This window comes from Astatotilapia calliptera, chromosome 7 (genome assembly GCF_900246225.1).
Source record: "Astatotilapia calliptera chromosome 7, fAstCal1.2, whole genome shotgun sequence".
Classification (NCBI taxonomy): domain Eukaryota; kingdom Metazoa; phylum Chordata; class Actinopteri; order Cichliformes; family Cichlidae; genus Astatotilapia; species Astatotilapia calliptera.
In genome coordinates, this window is record NC_039308.1 from 35679535 (window position 1) to 35702696 (window position 23162).

The 23162-nt window shown below is 40.4% G+C and overlaps 1 protein-coding gene across 2 annotated transcripts; it reads left to right on the forward strand.

Annotated features, from left to right (window-relative positions):
- The first annotated feature begins 8965 nt into the window (after positions 1 to 8965).
- Positions 8966 to 22696, forward strand: spina (spindlin a). Of its 2 annotated transcripts, none has more exons than XM_026174528.1 (7): positions 8966 to 9213; positions 15850 to 15945; positions 18986 to 19034; positions 19144 to 19279; positions 20113 to 20230; positions 20339 to 20572; positions 22099 to 22696. In XM_026174528.1, exons 2-7 carry the CDS (start codon positions 15906 to 15908, stop codon positions 22296 to 22298), a joined length of 777 nt encoding a protein of 258 aa, XP_026030313.1. In that variant the 5' UTR covers positions 8966 to 9213; positions 15850 to 15905; the 3' UTR covers positions 22299 to 22696. The 2 variants fall into 2 exon arrangements, with proteins under 2 accessions (XP_026030313.1, XP_026030314.1); XM_026174529.1 differs by lacking the exon at positions 8966 to 9213 and adding an exon at positions 9382 to 9524.
- Positions 22697 to 23162: the final 466 nt, after the last annotated feature.

The following is a 23162-nucleotide window of genomic DNA, read 5'->3' on the forward strand; positions in this document are numbered from 1 at the left end:
AGAAAAATACAGTTTTCTTAGCAAGCTACACCCATAACTGCCCACACAGATACCTGCTGAGTAGTGCTAAATGACAGACTGATGAAAAAGTAGAATTGCACTGACTCTGGAGCATGAAATTCTCAGATGGTCTGTCCCTCACAGAAAGCCATTTTTTTTTCTGTCAGATAATCTGACTAAAGATCTCCAAAAGGCATCTGTGAAGGTTCTCAGTCATCCAGGTCATCGTAGTCTAAGGAGCTTGGAAAGAAAAGCGTCTGGACTTCTTTCGGTTGCTTGAAGACGTTTCACCTCTCATCCGAGAAGCTTCTTCAGTTCTAAGGTCAAATGGTGGAGAGTCCCAGATTTAAACCCAGTGGGAGTATCCCCCCACAGAGGGACAAAAGGACCCCTGATGATCCTCTACCTAATCACGAGCCAAGGTGTGAAACTGGGTGTGGGTCCCAATTAGCTAGGGTTTCGGGTGAGCTCATTGTGAAACCTAGCCCCACCTTATCATGCGAATTCCTGAGGTCAGATGGCCCAGGATGTGAGTGGGCGTTAAGGCGTCTGGGAAGGGATCTCAAAACTGGATTATAGATGGCAGACAGTTGGTGTCGTAACCACTGCCTCTGTTCAAAGATGGTTGCTCACAGTGGACATAGATGGCTTCTTTCACTCCTCTTTCAAACCATCTGTCCTCTCTGTCCAAAATGTGAACATTGGCATCTTCGAAAGAGTGTCCTTTATCCTTAAGATGCAGATGGACTGCTGAGTCTTGTCCTGTGGAGGTGGCTCTTCTATGTTGTGCCATGCGCTTGTGAAGTGGCTGTTTGGTCTCTCCAATGTAGAGGTATGGACATTCCTCGCTACACTGTACAGCATACACCACATTGTTAAGTTTGTGTACACACAAACTTAACAATGTTGAAGTCCAGACGCTTTTCTTTCCAAGCTCCTTAGATATCCAAAATTCACAAATGCCATGAAATACTTGAGCTATTGAGTTCCAGTGACTCTATTTAGACAAAGGGAGAACTTAAGAGGCCAGAACTGTTTTGTAAACATGTTTATTTCTGCTGTAAAGCTGAATATTTTAACTCTATGGAGATTGACTCACTTTTGGTTCCTCTGGTGGACACTGGAGGAACTGCAGCTCACACTTGTTTTCTTGTTTTATTTGTTTGCTACGGTGGCCCCTAGAGACAAAGCACGTACAAACTCCAAAACACTTGCAAACTCCAAAACACGTGCAAACTCCAAAACACTTGCAAACTAAAAAATACATGCAAACTCCAAAACACATGCAAAATCCAAAACACTTGCAAACTAAAAAACACATGCAAATTCCAAAACACGTACAAATTCCAAAACACTTGCAAAATCCAAAACACGTACAAATTCCAAAACACTTGCAAAATCCAAAACACGTACAAATTCCAAAACACTTGCAAACTCAAAAACACATGCAAATTCCAAAACACAACGGAAGTGCTCCAGGACGCTAGGGGCAGTGTTGAGCTTTTGTTACCTAGTAACTACACAAGCCAGGAAGTACCAATGACAGGATTTGGGGTTTGCAGCCTTAAAGGCCGCATTTTAAGGCCGATTACGTCACAGCGACAAGAGAAGGCTTTCCCAATTCAAAGGCTGCTCGAAATGCGGCCCTCAAATGCGTCCATAATTTCCCTGAATTTTAAGGATGGGTCGGTGTAGCCTTCATGGCCCAACATATCCCAGACTTCATAGTGCGGTGGTGGTGTGGATAATTTTGCTGAAAAAAAACGGTGGAAGCGGAGCGGAGGAAGTGTAAACTTTCAGAAGTAAGTACTGAATATTATGTCACTTATTTATGCGCAAATATTTTTTTAATGAAGAACATTAAACCATTATTGTTGGCCACATGTCGGGAAAGTTATGTGACATTAGTCATGTCTGTACTTTCAGAATTAACTTGGTTTTAAAGCCTTTACTTAAAAAAAAATATATAGTCGACCTTAATCTTACAGAGATTGTGATGATTTTGTGGATAATTAAAGTCAGTCATATATCCACAAACACAACAAGCTGAAAGTCAGTGATGCTGCTCGGTTTGCAGTCCTGAATATCACAGCACAAGGAAGATTCACTGCACTGTTAATGTTAGCTATGTTATATTGCTGCCTCTGTTCGGTGGTGTCGAGCCAAACGGACTTTAACGTGTGTTTGAACGAGCTGACGGTTCACTCGTTAAGCTGAAAGAAAGATGCTTTAATCACAGGAGTCACACATGTGTGTCCACTGTACCATCTGGGAACTCCTCTTGTTTCGTAATAACACAAACACTAAATCCTCCTTCTCTGGTGCTGTTTTGTAGCAGTGTGTACACCTGAGACTGTCACGTGTCTGTCTGTCCTGCACTCTCTCTCTGTTTCTTTCTCTCTGATTGTGGAATAAAAGTATGAACATGTGTTTATAAGTCACACTTGTGTTTGAATCCTGCAGCTTATCACACATTTGATTTCCATGTGTGACAACTGCAAGTGTCCAGAGTGAGGACAGACTGAGGGACCCACTGCTGCACATCATCTGTGAGGCTTTGCACCCCTGATGATCCACCAGGACAAACTCAACAGTGTGTGAGGAAGAGGAGGAGGAAGAGCCAGCAGCAGCTGACAGATGGAGAGAATAGACAGACTGTTCCCTGTTTGTGAAGGACTGCTAGAAAAGTTTAAAATAACTAATTGTCTGTCCTGAATCAGTCTTATTAGGTAATGTTCAAATAATTTTATCATTCCAGTGTTTCCAGTGTGGGAGAAAGTACTCAGGGCCTTCAGGTTACACACTATGAAAGGCAGCAACAAGTGTAATATTCAGAAACCTAAAGTATGTATCAGCAGCAGAATGGAACTAAAAATAAATGTTTGTTCCAGTTCTATGAAGCTTTGAGTATTTTGGATTAGTAGCACTGCTGTGTTTGTTGCATCATATTGCTGTAATTGTTTATATGCTTTATATACTCTGAGGTAAGTTGATCTATAGTGTTACATCATATTCTGTAAGGATGTTATGTGTTTGTAGACTTTCTGCCCAGTTTGACCCATTTAGCAGAAGCCAGCCTGTTTAAGGCTCTGATATCGATTCTGTATGACTTAAAGCAGTTATGACATGGTCTGATTTTCTCACCCAATAAAGGAATATTTCATATATCAGTCTACTCTTCATTTTATCAGAAACAGTTATCACAGCTTGTACATTTTCTTTTAATAAATATATGTAAGCAATGAGCCAAATTTAGTAATGCCAACATACTGAAGGAACAACATTTGTCTCTTATATATGATTGTTACGGCCGCTGGCCTCAGGTGGCCCCGCCTTCCTCCCTGGAATCTACAGTGCTCCAGGACTCACGGGGGGTTGGCTGGCCCGGACATATGCCCGCCCCAACTTCATGCGGATCCGAGCCTGTCAGACTACACACACCATTGGCTCCCGCAGGAGCCTGGAGTACGACGGACAAGTGACACAGCTGTCTGCAGTTATGACAAGTGACACAGCTGACTGCAGTCACCTGATAGTATAAAAGGCTGAGGAGTCTTCATTCGTCGAGGGACTTGTTGATTTGAACAGACTGTACAGAGAGTCCCTCCCTTTTGCCTTTTGCCTGTGTTTTGTGTTGCCTCCTGCGAGACGTTTAGTAGAGCAGTGCTCTACTGGTGTTATTAATCGTGGTGTTTGTTTAAAGTTTCTCTGCTGCCTAGTGAGTTGTTTCACTAACGGATTTCAGTTGTGTTAATAAACCTTATGTTTGTCGTCCTATCTAACTCCTTGGTCTCTGGGCTCGTTTATGTTACGTCCGCTGCCGCCTAGCAGAGCCGGGCCGTAACAATGATACACCTATATATGCACTGTCAAAGATACTTGTCTTTGAGTGAAGATTTAAGGTGATAAGACATATAAATAACTGCAACTTGAATCTGTACTGAAGCTCAGTATTTGACACAGAGTTCATGTTCACTGCTGTAATAGCTAATAATGATTAATATAATAACTAGAATATTGGCCATATTATATTTACATTACCAAAGTGATATGACTTTAGTCTCATGAACAACATCAGCTAATTCTTATTTACTAATTAATCTTGAAATGACTGTTCAGTACAGAAATGAAGCCCAAAAATCATGTTTTACTGTCCTGTGGTCTCAGCCTCAGATACTTATCAAATCACACAAAGCTCATGTAGAAACAAACAAACAAACAAATGAACAAAATATGTTCTCCCTCATTTCTGTCAAACCAAGTTGTATGACACGTTTCCAGCGGTTAGTATCACGGTTGCTAGGCAACGTGGGAAGCGCGACGGAGACTAGACTGTCCCATACAGACAAACTTGCTGTTTATTTTGCAAATCGAGCTCAACACTGCCCCTAGCGTCCTGGAGCACTTCCGTTGTGTTTTGGAATTTGCATGTGTTTTTGAGTTTGCAAGTGTTTTGGAATTTGTACGTGTTTTGGAGTTTGCAAGTGTTTTGGAGTTTGTACGTGTTTTGGAGTTTGTACGTGTTTTGGAATTTGCATGTGTTTTTTAGTTTGCAAGTGTTTTGGATTTTGTACGTGTTTTGGAATTTGCATGTGTTTTTTAGTTTGCAAGTGTTTTGGATTTTGCAAGTGTTTTGGAATTTGCATGTGTTTTTTAGTTTGCAAGTGTTTTGGATTTTGCAAGTGTTTTGGAATTTGTACGTGTTTTGGAATTTGCATGTGTTTTTGAGTTTGCAAGTGTTTTGGAATTTGTACGTGTTTTGGAATTTGTACGTGTTTTGGATTTTGCAAGTGTTTTGGAGTTTGTACGTGTTTTGGAGTTTGTACGTGTTTTGGAGTTTGTACGTGTTTTGGAATTTGCATGTGTTTTTTAGTTTGCAAGTGTTTTGGATTTTGTACGTGTTTTGGAATTTGCATGTGTTTTTTAGTTTGCAAGTGTTTTGGATTTTGTACGTGTTTTGGAATTTGCATGTGTTTTTTAGTTTGCAAGTGTTTTGGATTTTGCAAGTGTTTTGGAATTTGCATGTGTTTTTTAGTTTGCAAGTGTTTTGGGTTTTGCAAGTGTTTTGGAGTTTGTACGTGTTTTGGGTTTTGCAAGTGTTTTGGAGTTTGCAAGTGTTTTGAAGTTTGTACGTGCTTTGTCTCTAGGGGCCACCGTAGTTTGCTGGGAAAAGTAGACACCATCTGAGTGTTCACAAGAAGACAATAACCAGTTTCAGGGTGATTTTTTTCTTTTTTGTCGTCTGTCTGTACACAAATTGCTGAACCATGACGAGCTCCAGAACAGCTGCGTGATTCACAGCAGAATTACTGGAAGCACAGTAAAAAGGCACCTGTAGAACATTTTGTTTATCTGATGAAACCGTGGATATGAAGTCTTTTATTCTACTTTAAAGGGGGAAGTTCAAGCTGTTCCACATAAACACTCATCAATCCATCCACCCATGGGCTGGAGCTTATCGCAGCAAAAATGTCACAGGGCAAAAACTGTTTCATAATTTGGATTGTTTAAAGCAGTCAGTATTTCTCTTGAGTGCATGAAGTAGTCACTTGTAATGGTTAAAGAAAATCCACATTATAATTTAAGATGAAAGTTAGTAATTCCCAGTAAGTGTATATTTGTGCTGGACAAATATGCACTTACAGGCTGTTCACACAGGAACACAGATGAGACAAAAGATGAAGGTAACCTTGACTGATTGATGAATGAGGGGAAGAGAAGAAAGAAGCCAGCAGCATAAAGAGACCACAGACCTTGGATGAAACCTTCCTGGTGGAACCGCTGCAAAGAAACCACTACAATCCTTTTAACACAGCCGAACTAAACCAAGCTGAGATGGTTTGGCATGCAGACGTGGGAACTCCTTCCAAGCTGCTGGAGGAGCTCCACTGGTGCAAAGCCGCTATCAAAGCAAAGAGGGGGCGACTGTGAAGAATCAGGAGAATCTTAAATATGAAACCCAGTTTGTTTTCCATTTTCTGTTGTTCGGTACAAACATTTGTTATCCCACTGACTTCAGTTCTGTACTGCACTGTGGAAAAAGAGTCAAAATAAAGTGATGAATGAGTAGATGGGCTTGAACTTGTGACAAGTTCTACAGCAGGATCTTGTAATCATTTTAACTGTGTGATAGCGAGCTCTAATTATAAGTGGTTATCTCTGTTTTCTATATGATTTTATTTGGTAGCTGCCACATATCATGAGTACATGTGATATTTTTTCATAAAGCCCATTTGTAATTTTTTGATGGTAATCAGTATAGATGGTGACACCAGCTAGAAAATATTATTTTTTGAAGACAAAGTCAACTAGAATTCTTACTTGTTCGACTGTTCGATGTCTGAAATGACTCTTTATACCAGTGGTGTCAAACATAAGGTCCAGGGGCCATAATCAGCTTGGGAAAGACTTAAATCTGGCCCTCTGGACAGTTTTAAAAAATGTGACGGAAAGAAGGCATCAATTTTGTACTCTCAACTGTATTTTCATAAGTTTTACACTACTAACAAAACACTTTCATGGCCATTCATACAACACCAAGGTAATCATGTAACAGATAACAATTAAATGCCAGATGTTCCTTTTTTTTTATTTCTCATTACAGAAATGTGACTTTTTTTTTAACAGTGGGTCCATATTTAAAAGGAATTTTCGTTTTCTTTGAATTAACTCTTTTAAATGTATTATTAAATTAGAAAGAGTGTGATTAGTGTCACCAGCATTTCTTTATCGTGTAGAAGAAGAAGCACATTGTTGAACTTGTGCTCATCACACAGATTAAATGTGAAGTTAAACTTTGCTACCCTGACAGAAACAGGAGATTCACTGGCTCAGCCCACTCAAAGCAGGTTGCATGTGGCCCACAATGTAAAATGAGTTTCACATCCCTGCTTTATACTGTATATAAATGATGACATACTGTATATCATTTTCTGTTGCTTAGGAGTGTAGTAGTAGAGGTAGTACTTTTGTTTAATCTCCTATAGCACTTCTTACCAAATCTCTCCTTTGGCTCCAAGAAGCATCCTGTCCACAGCTTTGACTGCACACTGCCTTTTTAAAATGCTTTTCTGATGGTTTGATCTCTTGCTAATCCAGTGCACATGTTAAAGTGTCCTCAGGTGATCAGCAGGCCATCCTAAATTGCCTCGATTGGATTGGAAGCGTGTGCCACTGAGCTGGACCTCTCCACTGTGTGCTGTTGGAGCTTTTTGGAGCATTTTAATGGCATGATCAAATTCTGTGTGGTACAGACTGTCTAGGGCTCCAGTTTTAGAAAGGGAAACTTCAGTATTTTATTAGTCTGTTACTCATTAGCACTCATTAACAGATCTGTGTTTAGGCTTTGCACTGCTACACAAAACTCTCATCCAATTACAGTCACTTCTGGCTCCAAACAGCAAACATGGTGGAGTCAGTGGGTGCCAGCAGCTGTCAAATTCAGGTTTGTGAAACGGGTTGCTGTGACTTAGTGGTGTGGGAGATCTCTTATCTGAGCGCATGCTGGATTCAATATTAGCTGCCTTAATGTGGACCAAATTGTCCATGACGGTGTACAAGACATAGTTTTTGGATTGCACACTGGTGAATTTGACACCCTGTCGTTCCATATCATTAAAAAAAAACTCACATTGTTACCTTTCAGACTTCAGTGGTCAGTGAGTTTATTACAGCTGCAGGACTGTCAGCAGACATTAAAATGGACTTTTTAAATTAACCCATCAAAATGAGCACAACAAACTCCACTGACAGACAGAGCAACATAGTCCAGACAGGAAGGGCAGAACAAGCCAGTTTATTGGTCTGTCTGTCCGTTTGTCCTTCCTGCTTGTCCCTGTTTCTGGCTGTCTCTGTCTGTCTCCTCCACTGTCGCATTCAACAGAAGGACGGATCACTATTAAGCAGGGAAAAACAGCGTAATGCGCCAGTCGGTGTACTTGAATTTCCTCTCGGTTGCACTATTTGGCAAAAGGAGTGAGGGGCGGGGAGAGAGAGTGAGAAGAGTGAAGGCAGCAGCAATACTGCCGGAAGTGTGGCTCTGGAGTACAATAAAGGCTTTATTCTCGCCTGTATGACTATTAAGTTAAATTAAATAAATTGATAGGAAATTAGATTTTTTTTTTACATATGAAAATTAAGAAAAAAATACCTTTGTGAAATAAATATAGAAGGACTATGAGTAACAGCTTCTCCTTTCTTTAAATGCTTTTGATATGATTTGAATTTGCTGGTGTTGTAATAATATTTTGTATGATTCAAGTTCAATATGTGAGTTCTTTCCTATGCAACCTCAGAAAATAAAGAATATCATGTCTATGTCTTGCAAAGTTAACTATAACTTTTATCTATAAATTTAACTTTTCTTTTTTTCTGACTATTTTTTTCTTAGAAAATTTACGTTTTTTCACCATAAAGTTGCAATTTCTTCCTTGCACATTTTCCTGTTTTTTCCCCTTAAACTTTGTCATGAATTTACTTAGTTTTTTTTCTCAAGTTACCAATTTTCTTTCATCAATTTGGCAGATTTCTTTTCTTATGAATTTTCCTGTTTAGTTCTTGTAAATGTGGCAGTTGTTTTCTTGCAAATTTTCTTGCTTTTCCTCATACATTTGTCTGTGTTTTGTTGTCAACGGTTTTCTCATTAATGTATCATTCTTCTAATAAGTTTACAGATTACTTGTAAATGTCCCCCTTTTTTGACACGTTTCCACATTCATATTCCTACATTTTCTCCCTAGTGTGTCAATGTCTTTTACTTCTCTTATAAATTGGCCTTTTCTCATAAATGTGGCTGTTTTTTCCTGCAAATGTGCTTATTTTTCTTATACATGACCCAAACACAATTCATGAAAATTTGTTTTTTTCAACTAACTTTTCCAGCTTGGTCTCTACTTGTCCAGCCCCTAATTTTTAGCTATTTATTTATTTTTAATTCCTCCAGTGGCACCAATAACTTCGTCACAAAACAGCTGCTTGTTCGTTCGTGTGGTTAAAGTTTTGCACGTCTTTCTTTTGGGCGCTTTTATTATGGAAGGCTTGACCGGAAACATGGCGCCTGGCCGCCTTTAGCTTATCTCTTCGTGGTGAGATGGCCGTGGAGTCTCAGAGGTTCCTGTGAAGTCGAAACGGGCTCTGTGGACAGACAGCAGGAGGCGAGAGAAAGTCCCTCGTTCACGGTCCTCTTCGGCCTCCGTGTTTTAAATGATATCAACGGTAAGACGGAAACAAACATGCACGTGTCTGCTAGCTAGCTAGCTAGTTAGCGCGCAGGTAAACAAGCAGAAACAAAAACACCGTGAGCGCTCGTTTTGTTGGTTACGTTCTCCCGCCGAGGGGGAGGGGCGGGGGGAGCAGCAGCAGCGGCAGACTGGGTTAGGTCCGTCTGCCGCTGCTGCTGCTGCCTTTCTGTCTGGGACACTGCTGCCTTTTCCGTAGAAATGCCTTTCCCGGACGCCCCCTTGTCTTCCGCAACTCTGAGGCCCCTATCCGCCCCTTTCCCCTCTCATCTGGAGCTGTAAATAATAGTGAGTATAAAAGAAACCGAGCAACATGGCTGACGCTGGCCCTGCAGAACCTGCTTGGTCGTTTTGTCAGTGCAGATGATGACTGTATGATGATTATTGTGTACATATTTTTTTCTAACTGAGCAGATTTGCTCGATGCTCATCAGACTCCCTTGCAGAGAATAAAGGAAGAGGTGTGGGGGCTCGTGCTGCTGCTGCCATGCTGCAGATTAAAAACAGTGTGTGTAAGTCAGCCTCTGGGTTTGCTGCATTGTCTCAGTCAAATGCAGCCAATAAAGTAATTGGTTTTGCATGTTACTGGAAGCGGATTTAAATCCTCCAGCCTGATGGTAGCTACGCCCCCTGTGCCAACTTGTAACCAAATCAAAGCAAAGGTCACCTGGAGGCTGGTCCCCCAGGTAAAGCTGTAGCTTACCTGCTGTTGCTTCCCTCACTGAACAGAAAATCAGTAAGGTTTGGGAGTGAATGTGTATTTTTGTCTTTGTCTTTTTGTTTTCTTAGCACCCCAGTGAATGTTAAATATTTGATTTTCCAGTCCTGCTTTTTTGTGTAACCTGAAGGTGACACCGACTCTACCTTTTAGTTTCTCTATTTCTATTTTAATTTTAGCCTACCTGTGTGTCTCTCCTGTTGTTTATCTGCTCTGATGTATTTTTGCACTAGTAAGCCAGTCACTGCACCTCCTCCTCCCTCTTCCTTTTCTATTTTATGTCAGGGTCCAGACCTCCAGTGCTGAAAAATGAAGCAAAAAAACAAACAAAACAACAACCCTGCAGTTCCTCTAATGGCCACTAGAGGCTCCAACAGTTGTTAAAGCTGTTAAAATGGCCAACTTTACAGTTTACAAATTTTCTTGAAGCCAGTAGTGTCGTGGTTACTTTGTGCACTTAGCAAGTGAAAGGTTGCTAAGCTCAAAGCTAATATGCTTTAATGTTGCTACAGTCACCTGTTTCAGCATTCACCTGTCCGTCAAAGAGGCCATGCCCCTAACTTTAAACCTCAGCAAAATCACAACAGGTGACTTATATAAACGTTATGTAGACTGTATAGTTGCCATGCAGGTGGAAAATATCCATAAAGACCAAAACTGTTTTATCAGGTTGCAAACATTTTAACATGATGGTCTATGATGACTGACTCTGTTGTAACCAGCCTCTAGTGGGCATTAGAGGAATTGCAGTTTTTGACACTTCCACGTTACATCATTGTTATCATGGACAATGATGTCCCATTGTCCATGGGACATCATTGTCAGTGATGCCTGTAGTCTGTAACACAAGCTGACAGAGGTCAGTGATGATCATACAGTCGCCCTTCTGGTGTTTATTAATGAAAGAAAACCATTTAAAAAAACATGAAGAAAATGAATAAATTATATAAAGTCAGCATAATAAGAATCTAAATGAGTGGCTATGCCGTCAAAGACACCAGAACACCAAACCTGCCAGAAACCTTTTTGAGCTCAGTGTTACACTGTTTAAAAGCACATGTTAGGGAAACTCTAGATTTATTTTACTTTCTGAATCACGACCCTGAAGAACAGTTTGGGCAGTGCTGGGACTTGATGTAATCCAGATGTTTTGGGAGGTGAAAGAACCCCAGAATTCCTCCATAGATTTTTCTAGTCTGGGTTTCCTTACGGTACCCCTACAGAGTGTGTGAGTACTCGTATTACTGTTGTTGTGGAGACGGATCTGTTCACGCAGTCACATTGCGGGGATGTGCAGCTCTTTCCAGTCCCCGTGAGCTCAGGTGTTAAATCTTTAAGGTTCACACTTCGTTACAGGTTAAGCTCGGGAATGTTGTCAGCCCTGATGGGGTAATTCTCCAGGAAATGAATGCAAGTGAGCTATTAGTTGGACCGAATGACGCTGATTCGTTGCTGTCCAGATTTCCTCTTCCCCTCAGGACGGCAGATGACTAATCCTGTGTTGCTCCAGGCAACGAGAGGAAAATCATCACCAGCTGCAGCCAAGCACTGCAGAGCGTCTCTGGTGTTTCTGGTGGGTTAGTCTCCTCTGCAGGTGAGCGGGAGCGTGTTTGAACATCTGCTCTGCTGATAAAACCATCAGAAAACCCGTTTTTCTTTCCTCGCTAGTTCTGCTGCCCAGCACCAAACCATTTGCTCTCTTATTGTGAAACGTGTGCTGATGGATCAACCCAACGAGTGAGCAATCAGTAGTGAAGGAAACATACAGCCTCTGAGGCCGGTTTCACAAAGATGGAGCTTGATTATGGTTGATTTAAAACGAATAGAATACCTTCATACTGAAAGAACACATCCAGCTGCTTACCCCAGTAGAAAATGTTGGTTAGAAGAAGAGGAAGCTCACAGGGAACGCTTAAAACGCTTAAAAATGGTGCTGAGGTTATGTGGTGGGGTTTTTTATTTTTTTGTTTCTGTGGATAGATCGTGAACAGGATGTCAGCAGTCAGATTCGGGCAGTTTAGTAGTAAATCATGGCATTTTTGCTAAAGTGGGCGTTTATAGAGATTCACAATGGCTCATTCTTCTGCAGAAGTATACAGTGTGGAAACGTTGGGCAATGTTAAATAAAATGTAGTATAAAATCAGACTGCTGTTTTTAAACAAAGTCAACATCTGGCTTGTTAGCTTGTTAGCTCGTTAGCTTTCACGCGTCTGTTATTTCACTGATGGCCTCAAAATTATTTGAAATTTCAAGGAAATTTGCGATAATGATGTAAATAGGTAAAAACAAATACTGAACAATATTTTTGTGTGATTGCAGCTTGCAGGCAGCAGCGTTACTGTGTTATAGCAGTGATGAAGCATAAGTCAAATAACAGTCAAGAACAGAAGTTGCCTATGTTGCGTTTTCAATGGAAACTTTAAGTAAAAGTATAGTAAAACTGCTTAATACTGCTTAATAATAATAATTCAGGTAGTGTAACCTTCACATAATGAAACTGAAAAATATTTTGTACCTGGGATGTTTCCTGTTAACCAGTTACTTAAAGCCCTCCTTTTCTACCATGCAACTGCATCAGTAATTTGGTCCAGCAAGCGAGTGCTCCGTTGTTTATTATTAGTCATTTGTTTATGCTAATAACATAAACAAATGTTATTAGCATTTATTTATGGAGGCTGAGACGCTGCTCTCGCTCTCACGGATGTCTGAAGTTTCGTTTTATGTTTAAGGGAACATAAACTCATACCACCTTTATATTATATGACCTTTTTGTAATCACTTTAAAATTTATAGCAGTATTATTGTAGACTGCATCATGTGTCACAGCCCTAATTTTTATTCATTTATTTATTAACCTTTATTTAACCAGGAAGATCCCATTGAGATTAAAAACCTCTTTTTCAAGGGAGGCCTGGCCAAGATAGGCAGCAGCAGATGTCTCACAGTTACAGAAATTACTCAAACACAGGCAGCAACAACACACATGCAACAATAAGTAAAAGAATACAAATAAAATAAAATAAAATTTAATAAAATTCAAATAAAAATAAAAAAGTCAGTTAAAATGACAATCAATCTAATTGAAACACTTGCAAGTTATGGACTTGGCCTCAAGGATTCGTAGTTTGGATTTAAAAGCACTTAATGAAATGAATTCAGTCATTTTCCATTCCTTCTGCAGTTTGTTCCAAGCCGAGGGGGCTAAATGGACAAAAGCTCTTTTACCAAGTTCAGTTCGGGCAAATGGAATCACCATAATCCAGCACAGGCAAGAATGTTGCAGCAACAAGCCGCTTCTTTGTATTAAAAGAGAAACACAACTTATTTTGAAAATCAAATCTCAATTAGCAGTCACTTCAATTGCTCGCCTCAAAGCAGGGAAAAGTTCATGTCACAACCAGTTATTTTGCAGCTCAACCACCAGGCCTGAAGTAGATTCGAAAAATCGTTGTCAAGATCGATGAAGAAGCGAGGGATGGACAGACGTACAGAGATTTCCCACGTTGTTGGGAAGATGGCAGTGGAGTTCAGTCGGGGCAAGTCTTGAAGGTGTAGGTTTGAAGTCTTGAGCACAGCAGACAGTGAGCAGTTAGGGGGTCAGATGTGATACGTAACAACCCGCATACAGTTAAATAATACACTGCAGGCCTTCCTCCCAGGCTCCACTGATTAATAATTGAAGTCTCATGTTCAGGACATGAAACCTGCTCTCTCTTTTCCAACGTGAGATACAAGGTGCAGCGTGGCCTGTTGCCAGTTAGGAAAAAATATGTAATATTCAAGGAAAAGCTTTTGTAGTGCATGTATAGAGGTAGGTCTTTAATTCTAATTACTGATTTGACCAGTTCCCGCCTGATGGTGGATAAATGAGCACTTGTGTTGTCAGTTTTCAGATCAGGATATTGACTACAGATTTCACGATCTTTCGTCATCTTCAAGTGTTTGACAGTCAGGCGGCGTGCCGTGTCTAATTTAGGCATGTCTGTGAGCAAGGCGGTTATCCACCCACTGGTTGTTCTGGCAGAAACAGCGTTTGTGTGTTGGTTCAAGCTCCCGTCTGATGAATAAAACAAAGTTAAGAGGGTCTGATAAATATTGCAGCCTGCGATCAGAGTTCAGGGCCGATGCTCAGTTTGGATGGCAGATTCATCTCTCTGTCCCTTAAACCTGTTCTGAATATCCTGTCCCTCACCTGGAATTTGCTATAAATCAATAAAATCTGAGGGAACAGGTGTGCTTTGAAGATGGCTGTCAAATGGAAGACTTCTAGTAACTACCAAATTTACAAAACTTTCACTGGTGGATTTTAATTACGTGTTTAAGTAAAATTGTCACAGTTTATCACAGAAAATTAGTTTGAAGTGCCGACTTACTATAATCATGTAAGTCAAGATCCATTGACATGCTTCTTTTTATTTAATATTTTAGGGTTTTGTGGCTGTTTATTTTTCTTTGAAGGCGGTATTGAGATTGTTCGTGGGTCAGCTCTGGCTCTTGGGTGTGTCCCGATGCTTTTGCCTGAATGTAATCTTCCATATTTTGTGTGAAAGAAAGTTTCCACAGGACTCTCTGCAGCTCTGTGAAAAACGAAGTGTGTCCTGTGATTCAGAGGCTTGTAGACTCACCTTTAGCAGGAGTAACCTGAAGTAATGTTTGACTATCAGTCCCTCATGTTCTTGTGGAGGAATTTTGACCCACACTTCTTGTGACGTTGCTTCAGTTTATTGATGTTTGCAGGCATTTGTTGTTTCACAGCTCTCTGAAGGTCCCACCACAGCATTTCAGTCAGGTTGAGGTCTGGACTTTAACTGGGCCATTGCATCACCTCGATTCTTTTTCGGCCATTTTATTGTTGATTTGTTCCTGTGCACACTTGAGTGCTCCAGACCACAAAACTTACAAAATATCCAGTTTTGGACCATTCTGTTTTTGATTAACAACACCTTGATGCTACTTACCCTCCTAATTCCTATGCAAGCACTTAGGGTGAATTTAGTTTTTCACAGGACTGTAAAACTGGCTGACATCCAGCAAAGACAACAAGTTAATCTTACGGTATTTAACAGAAATGAGTGTTTTTTTGTCATTTCTGACATTTGTCAGAAAAATCTCTCTTAATCCTAAGGAAATGAAACCCCAATTTAATAAAGCTTGTCACCAATCATATTGGTGATTTGAAGTTTCTATTTAGTAGAAAGTGGGATGTTATTTCATAGATTTGGACCACACTCATCCTCAGCTTCACATGTAAGAATACTTTAGTTGTGTCCCATCATCTTTCTGATTCTTACGTCTGGGATCTGGTTGCATAATTGTGTGCTTATTAAACATTTTGTCTTCCGTGAACAATACAAATGAAAACAGTCACGGTATCAAGGTGCCGAGCCTCTAGGTGTAAGTGTGTGCACCATAGATAAAGAGCTTAAGGAAGGAAGAAAAGACTGAGGCTGTGTGCAAGTGGGTGTGTGATTGGATGAAGTGTATAGTGATTTGAGCTGAAGGAAAAAGTTCAGTATAAAAATGTCACTTCACCTCTTCCTCCCAGTGCACATAATATTTGATACCAACATGTTCTATGTATGTAAAGATATGTGCATGTATTATACAGGCAATAGTAGTTAGCGCAGCTTGATCAAGGAGTATTATATTTAGTATTAAAATACTTAAGCAGTTAAATGGGGTCAGAGTTGTTGAGTTCCCCCCCCCTGCATCTGGTCTTTGTGCCCCACCAAGCTCTACTTGTGTTGGACCTGTTTGAATGGAAAATTCCCAAAACAGAAAGGCTCTGACATCATGTTTTGTTGATCATGTACAAACATTTTCCACCACTAGATGTCAGTAAAGTCACAGATAATAACTCCTCTGTGTTTTGTTTTGTTTTTTGTCCTTGGCAGGTTTGAGCTGTAGCTGTGTGGCCGGGCAGCCTGGCTGCCCCCCTGCCTCCAGATGAATGAAGAACACTCCGGGACACAGAGACACAGCTGATACAGGTCAGGACGCCCTCACTGCCCCGACACACACTGCTGCACAGAAATAGTGTTTGTTTTCTGTTGCATTTCCAGTCAAGTCCAGTGTGTTAGAAATGAATACAGATAGTTGACCAGTCTTAATCATACCTCGTAAGACCTGTCATTCAAATCCAAAGATGGTTGTAGTGGTGACTTAGAGATACTGACAACTGCAAGCAGCAGTGATGAGTAGAAATTCCTGTTGTACTTTTAATGAAGTCAGCCTGAGTGGTGCATGCATTGCTGCTGCACTGTGGTACAAAGTCTCTGTGGGCCACGCAGCCACAAAGAAATTGACAGTCATGCAGAAGTGCATGACGGTGAACTCACTGTGAAATGATGAAGTTCATGAAACTTAGAGACTCACAGAAACTATAACACGCCTCTTTGGGTTAGGCGTGTTTGGATCTCAGAGGGTTCATTCATTTAAAATCTCCTTGAAACTTGCTGCAAAGAGAGAGTCCAACATAACCAAGTGTTTACTTTTGAAGCCCTAAGCTTTGGTCACTGTGTTTAAATGTCTCAGCGTTCACAAATTAAAGGCTAATGTAGCCACTGAAGAACACAGGCTGAGCCTAAATATTCAGTTTGGACTGTATATGAGACTCAAATTAAAGCAGGTGAATATTTTAAATGAATTATAAACTTCATCCGTCTTTCCAGTTTCTTAACTATTTACCTGTCTTGAGGTTGAGGGGGGAGGGGTCAAAACTTACACAGGGCAGACGGCAGAGTAGTAAGCTGACAGTCACAGTGCTAACAGAGACAACCACATGTTGACAACCACACACTGTCAAATCCACTGCAATGGCCAGTCTAGATTCGCTCAGTGATATAAGATGCATAATTTTGGATTGTGGGAGGAAGGCGAAGTATCTAGAAAGAATCTGAAGAAACGACCCGGTGGCAAGCTTTGAGGTGACATCATATCACAGTTTGAAACAGCAGTGTTGAAGGGTTAGCAAAGACTTTACCATGTAAAAGCAGTTTAGGAATCTAGCCTACTTAAATTAGGGAACAAAGGTGGAGCGCTATCAGCTGAACATGAGTGATCATCACATCTTCTTCTTTAGGCTACGTCCACATGTACACGGGTATTTTTGAAAGCGCAGATTTTTCTATACGTAAATGCCATTTTGGGTCACTGAAAACAGAATTTTTTAAAAACTCCTGCCAGGCTGGAGATTTTCAAAAACTGTTTTTGCGTTTACGTGTGGACGAGGAATACGGAGATTCAGTCACACAATGTCAAAGGTGTGCGCCGTTTTTCACGTCACAGCGTGCGCGTAATTGTTTACATGAGATGAATTTCTTCAATGGCGGACATAAACAAAATACTGTTGCTGTTAATCTTACTATCTGCAGTTTCACACGCTTACATACAAAAACGCAGTTACTGCCCCTCCAGTTAGAAAGACAGAGGTGAACTGTCTTTCTAACAGAGTGAACTTCGGACGTGGCTTCTACATTCAACACAAACGCTCTCACAACCCAAATCCTGGTGCTGGTTTTGAATAAATTAAATTTAAAAAAAATAATACAATCTATGTATGCTGTATGCATTTTGCTCTTTCCTAAGTTGTGAGTCCACACAACACTCAAAATACTGTCTTTAGTTATTAATATTTGAAATGATGAAGGCACTTGAAAAGTAACACCTAATTAGCTGCCTTTCCAGAAAAACAAAAACTTTTCGTTAGTACTTAAGGTTTTGTGAGGGTACAAAACCCTGTTTACTCTTTCCCTGCCAGGCTTCTAGACTTCTGATTGGCCAACATTTTGTTTTTAGTGTTTACATGTGAATGGAGATATGGAGGAAAAAAAAAAAACGAAAACAGAAAATCTCAGTTTTCAAAAAGAAATAAAAAAATACACCTTTACAGATAGATAGGGCTGTGCGATATGACCAAAATCTCATATCCCGATATTAAGACATCTATCGTCCCGATAACGATTTAAATCACAAAAATGTAACATTTTCTGTAAATTCTGTGAATCTCGGGCAGCTCGACTTGCGGGAAGTGTTTCCAGCTGCGCGTCATGTAGCTGGAGTCGAGTGTTTTAACCGACGCATGAAACGATACATTTTTAGACATAAGTTGTAAAGGCCGCCGTTTTCTTTGTGAGTATTTATTACACGGCGTGCTGCGGGGAAAAGCCTGTTCTAACGTTTGAGTCTAAGGTTTAGTTTTTAGCACCTGGCGGCTCTTTTTTACTTCTCATCTGTAAATAATCTGCTCTTTCACGTCATTCAGTTTCTTTTGAAAAGTCTCAACAGGATCTTGAGCTTTATTGTGAAAGGTTTATGTGGAACATAAACAAGCGGACACGTGATGGTGCTACCGTTGTTGTTGCTAACGACAACGCATAAAAACAGGTGCTTGTCCGTCCGTAGTGTGGTTATATAAAATATAAGAGAAAGAGAGAACTTTAAGAAATGAATATAGCCGCTACAGTGACCATCAAAACGGTGAAAAAAATATTGCCGTAAACAGTTTATTTTGCGACACCACGAAACAAACGATAGCGTAAAATGAAACGACAGACGTTTTTATATCGTCATCTGATATATATCGTTATATTGAACAGCCCTACAGATAGATATGCCTTTTGTATTGTTGGTTTGCCCTCTTCTGGCTATAAATGCAGCCTTTGGATGGTTCAGTTCTAATCGAATGTGATTTTGTTGTTGTTGTTTTTTTTGTCCAGTTTTAAAAGCATTAGAGCAGAAACACCAGTTTTCTTTCAGAGGAGGTTGATGAATGCTCAGAGCTGGTAATAACTGTGGCTTCCCGAATTACATCAGAAGACGTGCTGTTTGTTACAAAGTGATGCAGCAGTATGTGAGTCAGTGCCTGGGCGTTTTTCCACCTTAATTCAAATGTCTCTAATAAAGGCGAGCAGTAACAGGAAATATCCAGGACTTGGAGTAAATAGGCTGGAACGCATAAAACCATCACCATTTTATATGAGCAGGAAGCTGCCGTTTGGTAAATGATCTGTATCGTGTGTTTCTCCTCAGGGCATGCAGGTGTTTCTGCCAATATGATGAAGAAAAAGAACCCGCACAAGTGAGTAAAGACGTGCTGCGGCTCATTTATTTTTATCCGGCCTGAATATTTGCTCTCGTGTGCAACTTTTTAAGGGCAGGGAGCATTGATTGTATTGTTTTGCATAAAGGAAGCATAAGAGCAGCCTCGGCCCGCCCACCAAAGTCCTGTCGCAGCCTCGACGCAACATCGTTGGCTGCCGGATCCAACACGTCTGGAAGGAAGGAGGAGGACATGTGATCTGGAAAGGAACTGTACTCGACCAGGTAACCAAAGGTTTCTATAAACTGTCCAATCATATGTCACTCCATTCTGTCTGTATACACCTGAGCTCACTTTCTTCTGTGTTAAAGATATAAAAGAACAATGTGACCACTGATACCACCACTTTTGAAGCTTCAGTGTTAACGTTTTGGCAGCTGCCATGTTATTTTTTTTGATAGCCAGAATTGACTTTAACTGGAGCTAATGCTGGCTTGCTTGGTTAGCATTGCACAGAGAGATGCCTGCAAATGAAATACTTGGATTTCACTCACCAGAACTAGAGCACACTAATGGGTGGTCTGTTTGTTATTTATTGTTGCTACTTACTTCTGAGGTAACTGCGAGACAGAAACTACACACCCTATAGAGAGGTGTATTTCAGTGACTTGAATTACTTAAGACAGGGGTGGGCAACTCCAGGCCTCAAGGGCCAGTGTCCTGCATGTTTTAGATCTCACCCTGGGTCAACACACCTGAATCAAATGATTAGTTCATTACCAGGCCTCTGGAGAACTTCAAGACATGCTGAGGAGCTAATTTAGCCCTTTGAATCAGCTGTGTTGGATTAAGGGCACATCTAAAACCTGCAGGACATGGACCCTTGAGGCCTGGAGTTGCCTATACCTGACTTAAGGTAAAGCTCAACAGAGTGGTAAAGCATTTCCTAACTTACATAATTAATTAGTAAACTATTTAAAAAACTGCAGTTTTAGGCACTTGGCCTTAATTTTTCTGTTGCTGTCATATTATTAAATATTATTATTATGTTACTGTTGCATTAATTTACGAGGTTGTGTGGACACAAGCACAAAAATTGGGTATTTGTGTCCCACAGGTGCCTGTGAACCCGTCTCTCTATCTGATAAAGTATGATGGATTTGACTGTGTTTATGGTTTGGAGCTTCATAAAGATGAGAGGGTTCAGGGGCTGGAAGTGCTCCCCGACAGACTTGGTAAGGCTGAACATAATTTAAACCCTTTTATTTTTCTTCTTCGTCTAAAGGACACAGCAGACATGTAAACAAGTAACATGAGTCGTGATTTCATTTTGACCCCATCAGCTAAGTCCCGTCTGACAGACGTCAACCTGGCCGACGCCATGATAGGTAAAGCGGTGGAGCACATGTTTGAGACGGAGGAGGGTCCGAAGGAGGAGTGGAGGGGTATGGTGCTGGCCCGGGCTCCCATCATGACCAGCTGGTTCTACATCACCTACGAGAAAGACCCTGTCCTGTACATGTACCAGCTGCTGGACGACTACAAAGAAGGAGACCTGCGCATCATGCCCGACTCTAGTGAGTGAAATTAATTTTTAAAGAGACTTTGCCGAGCATTTGGATCATATTTGCATATGTTGTCCACATTAAAGGCCATTTTCTGTTTAAACAAAATGAAAGTTGATGTGCTTTCTATGTGGTAAGGATCGTATTCTAAATGAACTATTCTATATTTTCTAATATTTCTGCTTTTAATTTCGTCTAAAAGTTGTGCTGCACAGTCTCACCTCCATGCATTATATATACATTGGTTAGCTGCAGTTGTTGGGCAGCAATTGGCTTTTGGGAGAAATCGTCCATCCCCATTCACGCTGTTCTTATTCATGGACTGTAGAAAAAATGCACTTTTATCAAAGCTGCTTGCGTACAACTAGTTTTTGTAAAGTAATCTCGAAGGATTACTTGTGTAAAGGGTCAGATTTACCCCTAACAGTAACCTAACCAAGCACAGTACTGTGCAGAAGTCTTGCTTCAACCCTAATTTATTTATTTATTATTTTTAACTACATGGCTTTTAAGGAGGCAGACTTTCTTTTGATTTTTGAAAAAGCGGTTTTCAGCAGTAGTTCTTCATCATGAGGCTTTTTGGAAATCTTTCAGGTTTTCTTTTGACATTGGAAACTTCTTCAAATATCTGAAAAAGACTATAGACACGAGATAAACAGTAACTGAACATCATGTCCTTGAGGAATAAAATCCAGCAAAGACCTGACACATGATGTTAGAGATGTATCTGGAGCTTCAGGTGTTTCATCTATTGTTTACTGAAGCCTCATCAGAATTGATTTAAGTGGAAGGATGGCTGTTAAGAAGCCATTCTTACTGAAGGGAAACGGGGAGACACATTACACAACAACTGAACTGAAAATCAGTTGCAACAGCTCTGACGGAGTGATGAATCTAAATTTGAAATATTTTGGTTCAACTTATTGTCAGTGTGTACAGAGGAGGTTGGGAGAGGTACAACAGTGAGCCATGTAAAGCATGGTGGAGCCTCTGTCATAGTTTGTAACTGGACATTATGGAATCATGAATCCAGACAAATACCATTAGATTTTGAATCACCATGCAATACCATCTGAAAAGCAATGATCCCAAATACACTGCCAATGCAGTAAAAGGATTGGCACATGGATAGAGAAACACACAAAGGAACATAATGAGTCACTATCAGGCCTTCCATAGAGCCCGGCCTAAACCTGACCCAAAGAGTAAGTGAGAATAAAAAGCCCATAGAAATGAAACTATACAGCAGATGGAGAAAAAATAAAACTAAGTGCAAAAATAAATGTCCAAATAGACTTCATGTCCACCCCTATTAGCGGGAGTTTGTAGGTCTTTAAAGTGGAACAGTACTTTCTGTCTCAGTGTTAGGACCGATTTAAAACGATAAACTGTGAGTTATGGGTGCAACCTCAACATTGCAAAATGGGCTAAAACCTTAAAATGCAAACATGTTGGTGAATCTGTAACATTTTTACCTATTTAAGAAAACAAACAAACACACACATCTGTTTTAGCACCTGTCTCACTTTCTCCTGCAGATGACAGCGTCCCAACAGAGAGGGAGCCAGGCGAGGTGGTGGACAGTCTGGTGGGTAAACAGGTCGAGTACGCCAAAGAGGACGGCGGCAAACGAACAGGCATGGTCATCCACCAGGTAGAGGCCAAGCCGTCCGTCTACTTCATCAAGTTTGATGATGACTTCCTCATTTATGTGTATGACCTGGTCAAAACTTCGTAAGACTCTGTGGATTTCCTGAAGCCCACCCAAACCCAGTGAGATGGAAAGAAAATGCAGCACACGTCAAGACATCTGAAGCATTTAACCCGGACTTGTTCTTCGGACCATCAAAGATGAAAATAAAGACTGAAAAGAAGATTTTTCACAGCGGGAAATTAGAACAAAGGCTGTTTTTGCGAGTCAACTTGTTTCTCTGCAGGAAGGTTTAAAATGGAAAAAAGACCTTCTTTAAACCCTTAAAATAATAGGAAAAAGTTACCTTTTAATAGGTCTAAAAGCTTTTGAAGCCCTGTATTACATTTCTGGAAAAAAAGAAAGTTATGTAAAAGATCAATTTTAGATTAGAAAATAATACAACATGGATTAGATTCAAGAAGAGGCTTCCTTTTTTTTTTTTTTTTTTTTTGTACTAAACAGCGATCTTGTGAATAGATCAATAGTAGTCATCTCTTTTTTGCTTGAGCATTTAGAGATTCTTCTGGAAAGATTTCTGTGTCATGTTTTCTACTGAAGCTCACCTGGCCACAGAAAAACAAGCAGACTCCCAGTGAAGAAATGTAGCCTGAAGCCGGTTGTTGGAAGGGACTTGACTAGAAATCAACAAATCAAACAGACTAGAAGATGAAGATGATGATTATGATGAAGATGATAAAGCAGAAGAAGGATTCTTGGACTGGAACATTTCTAGTCACGATGAAGGAGGAGTTGGTGTTTGGACTCAGACGCCACATCTCAGTGTTGACGATAACTTCTCCATCTGCCTAGCATTACCATGTATGGAAGCTCATTTCTGCCATGATTAAAAAATACTCATGCTAAAGGCAGTATTACAATATTTCTAAGTAAAAATTATGACGCCCTAAA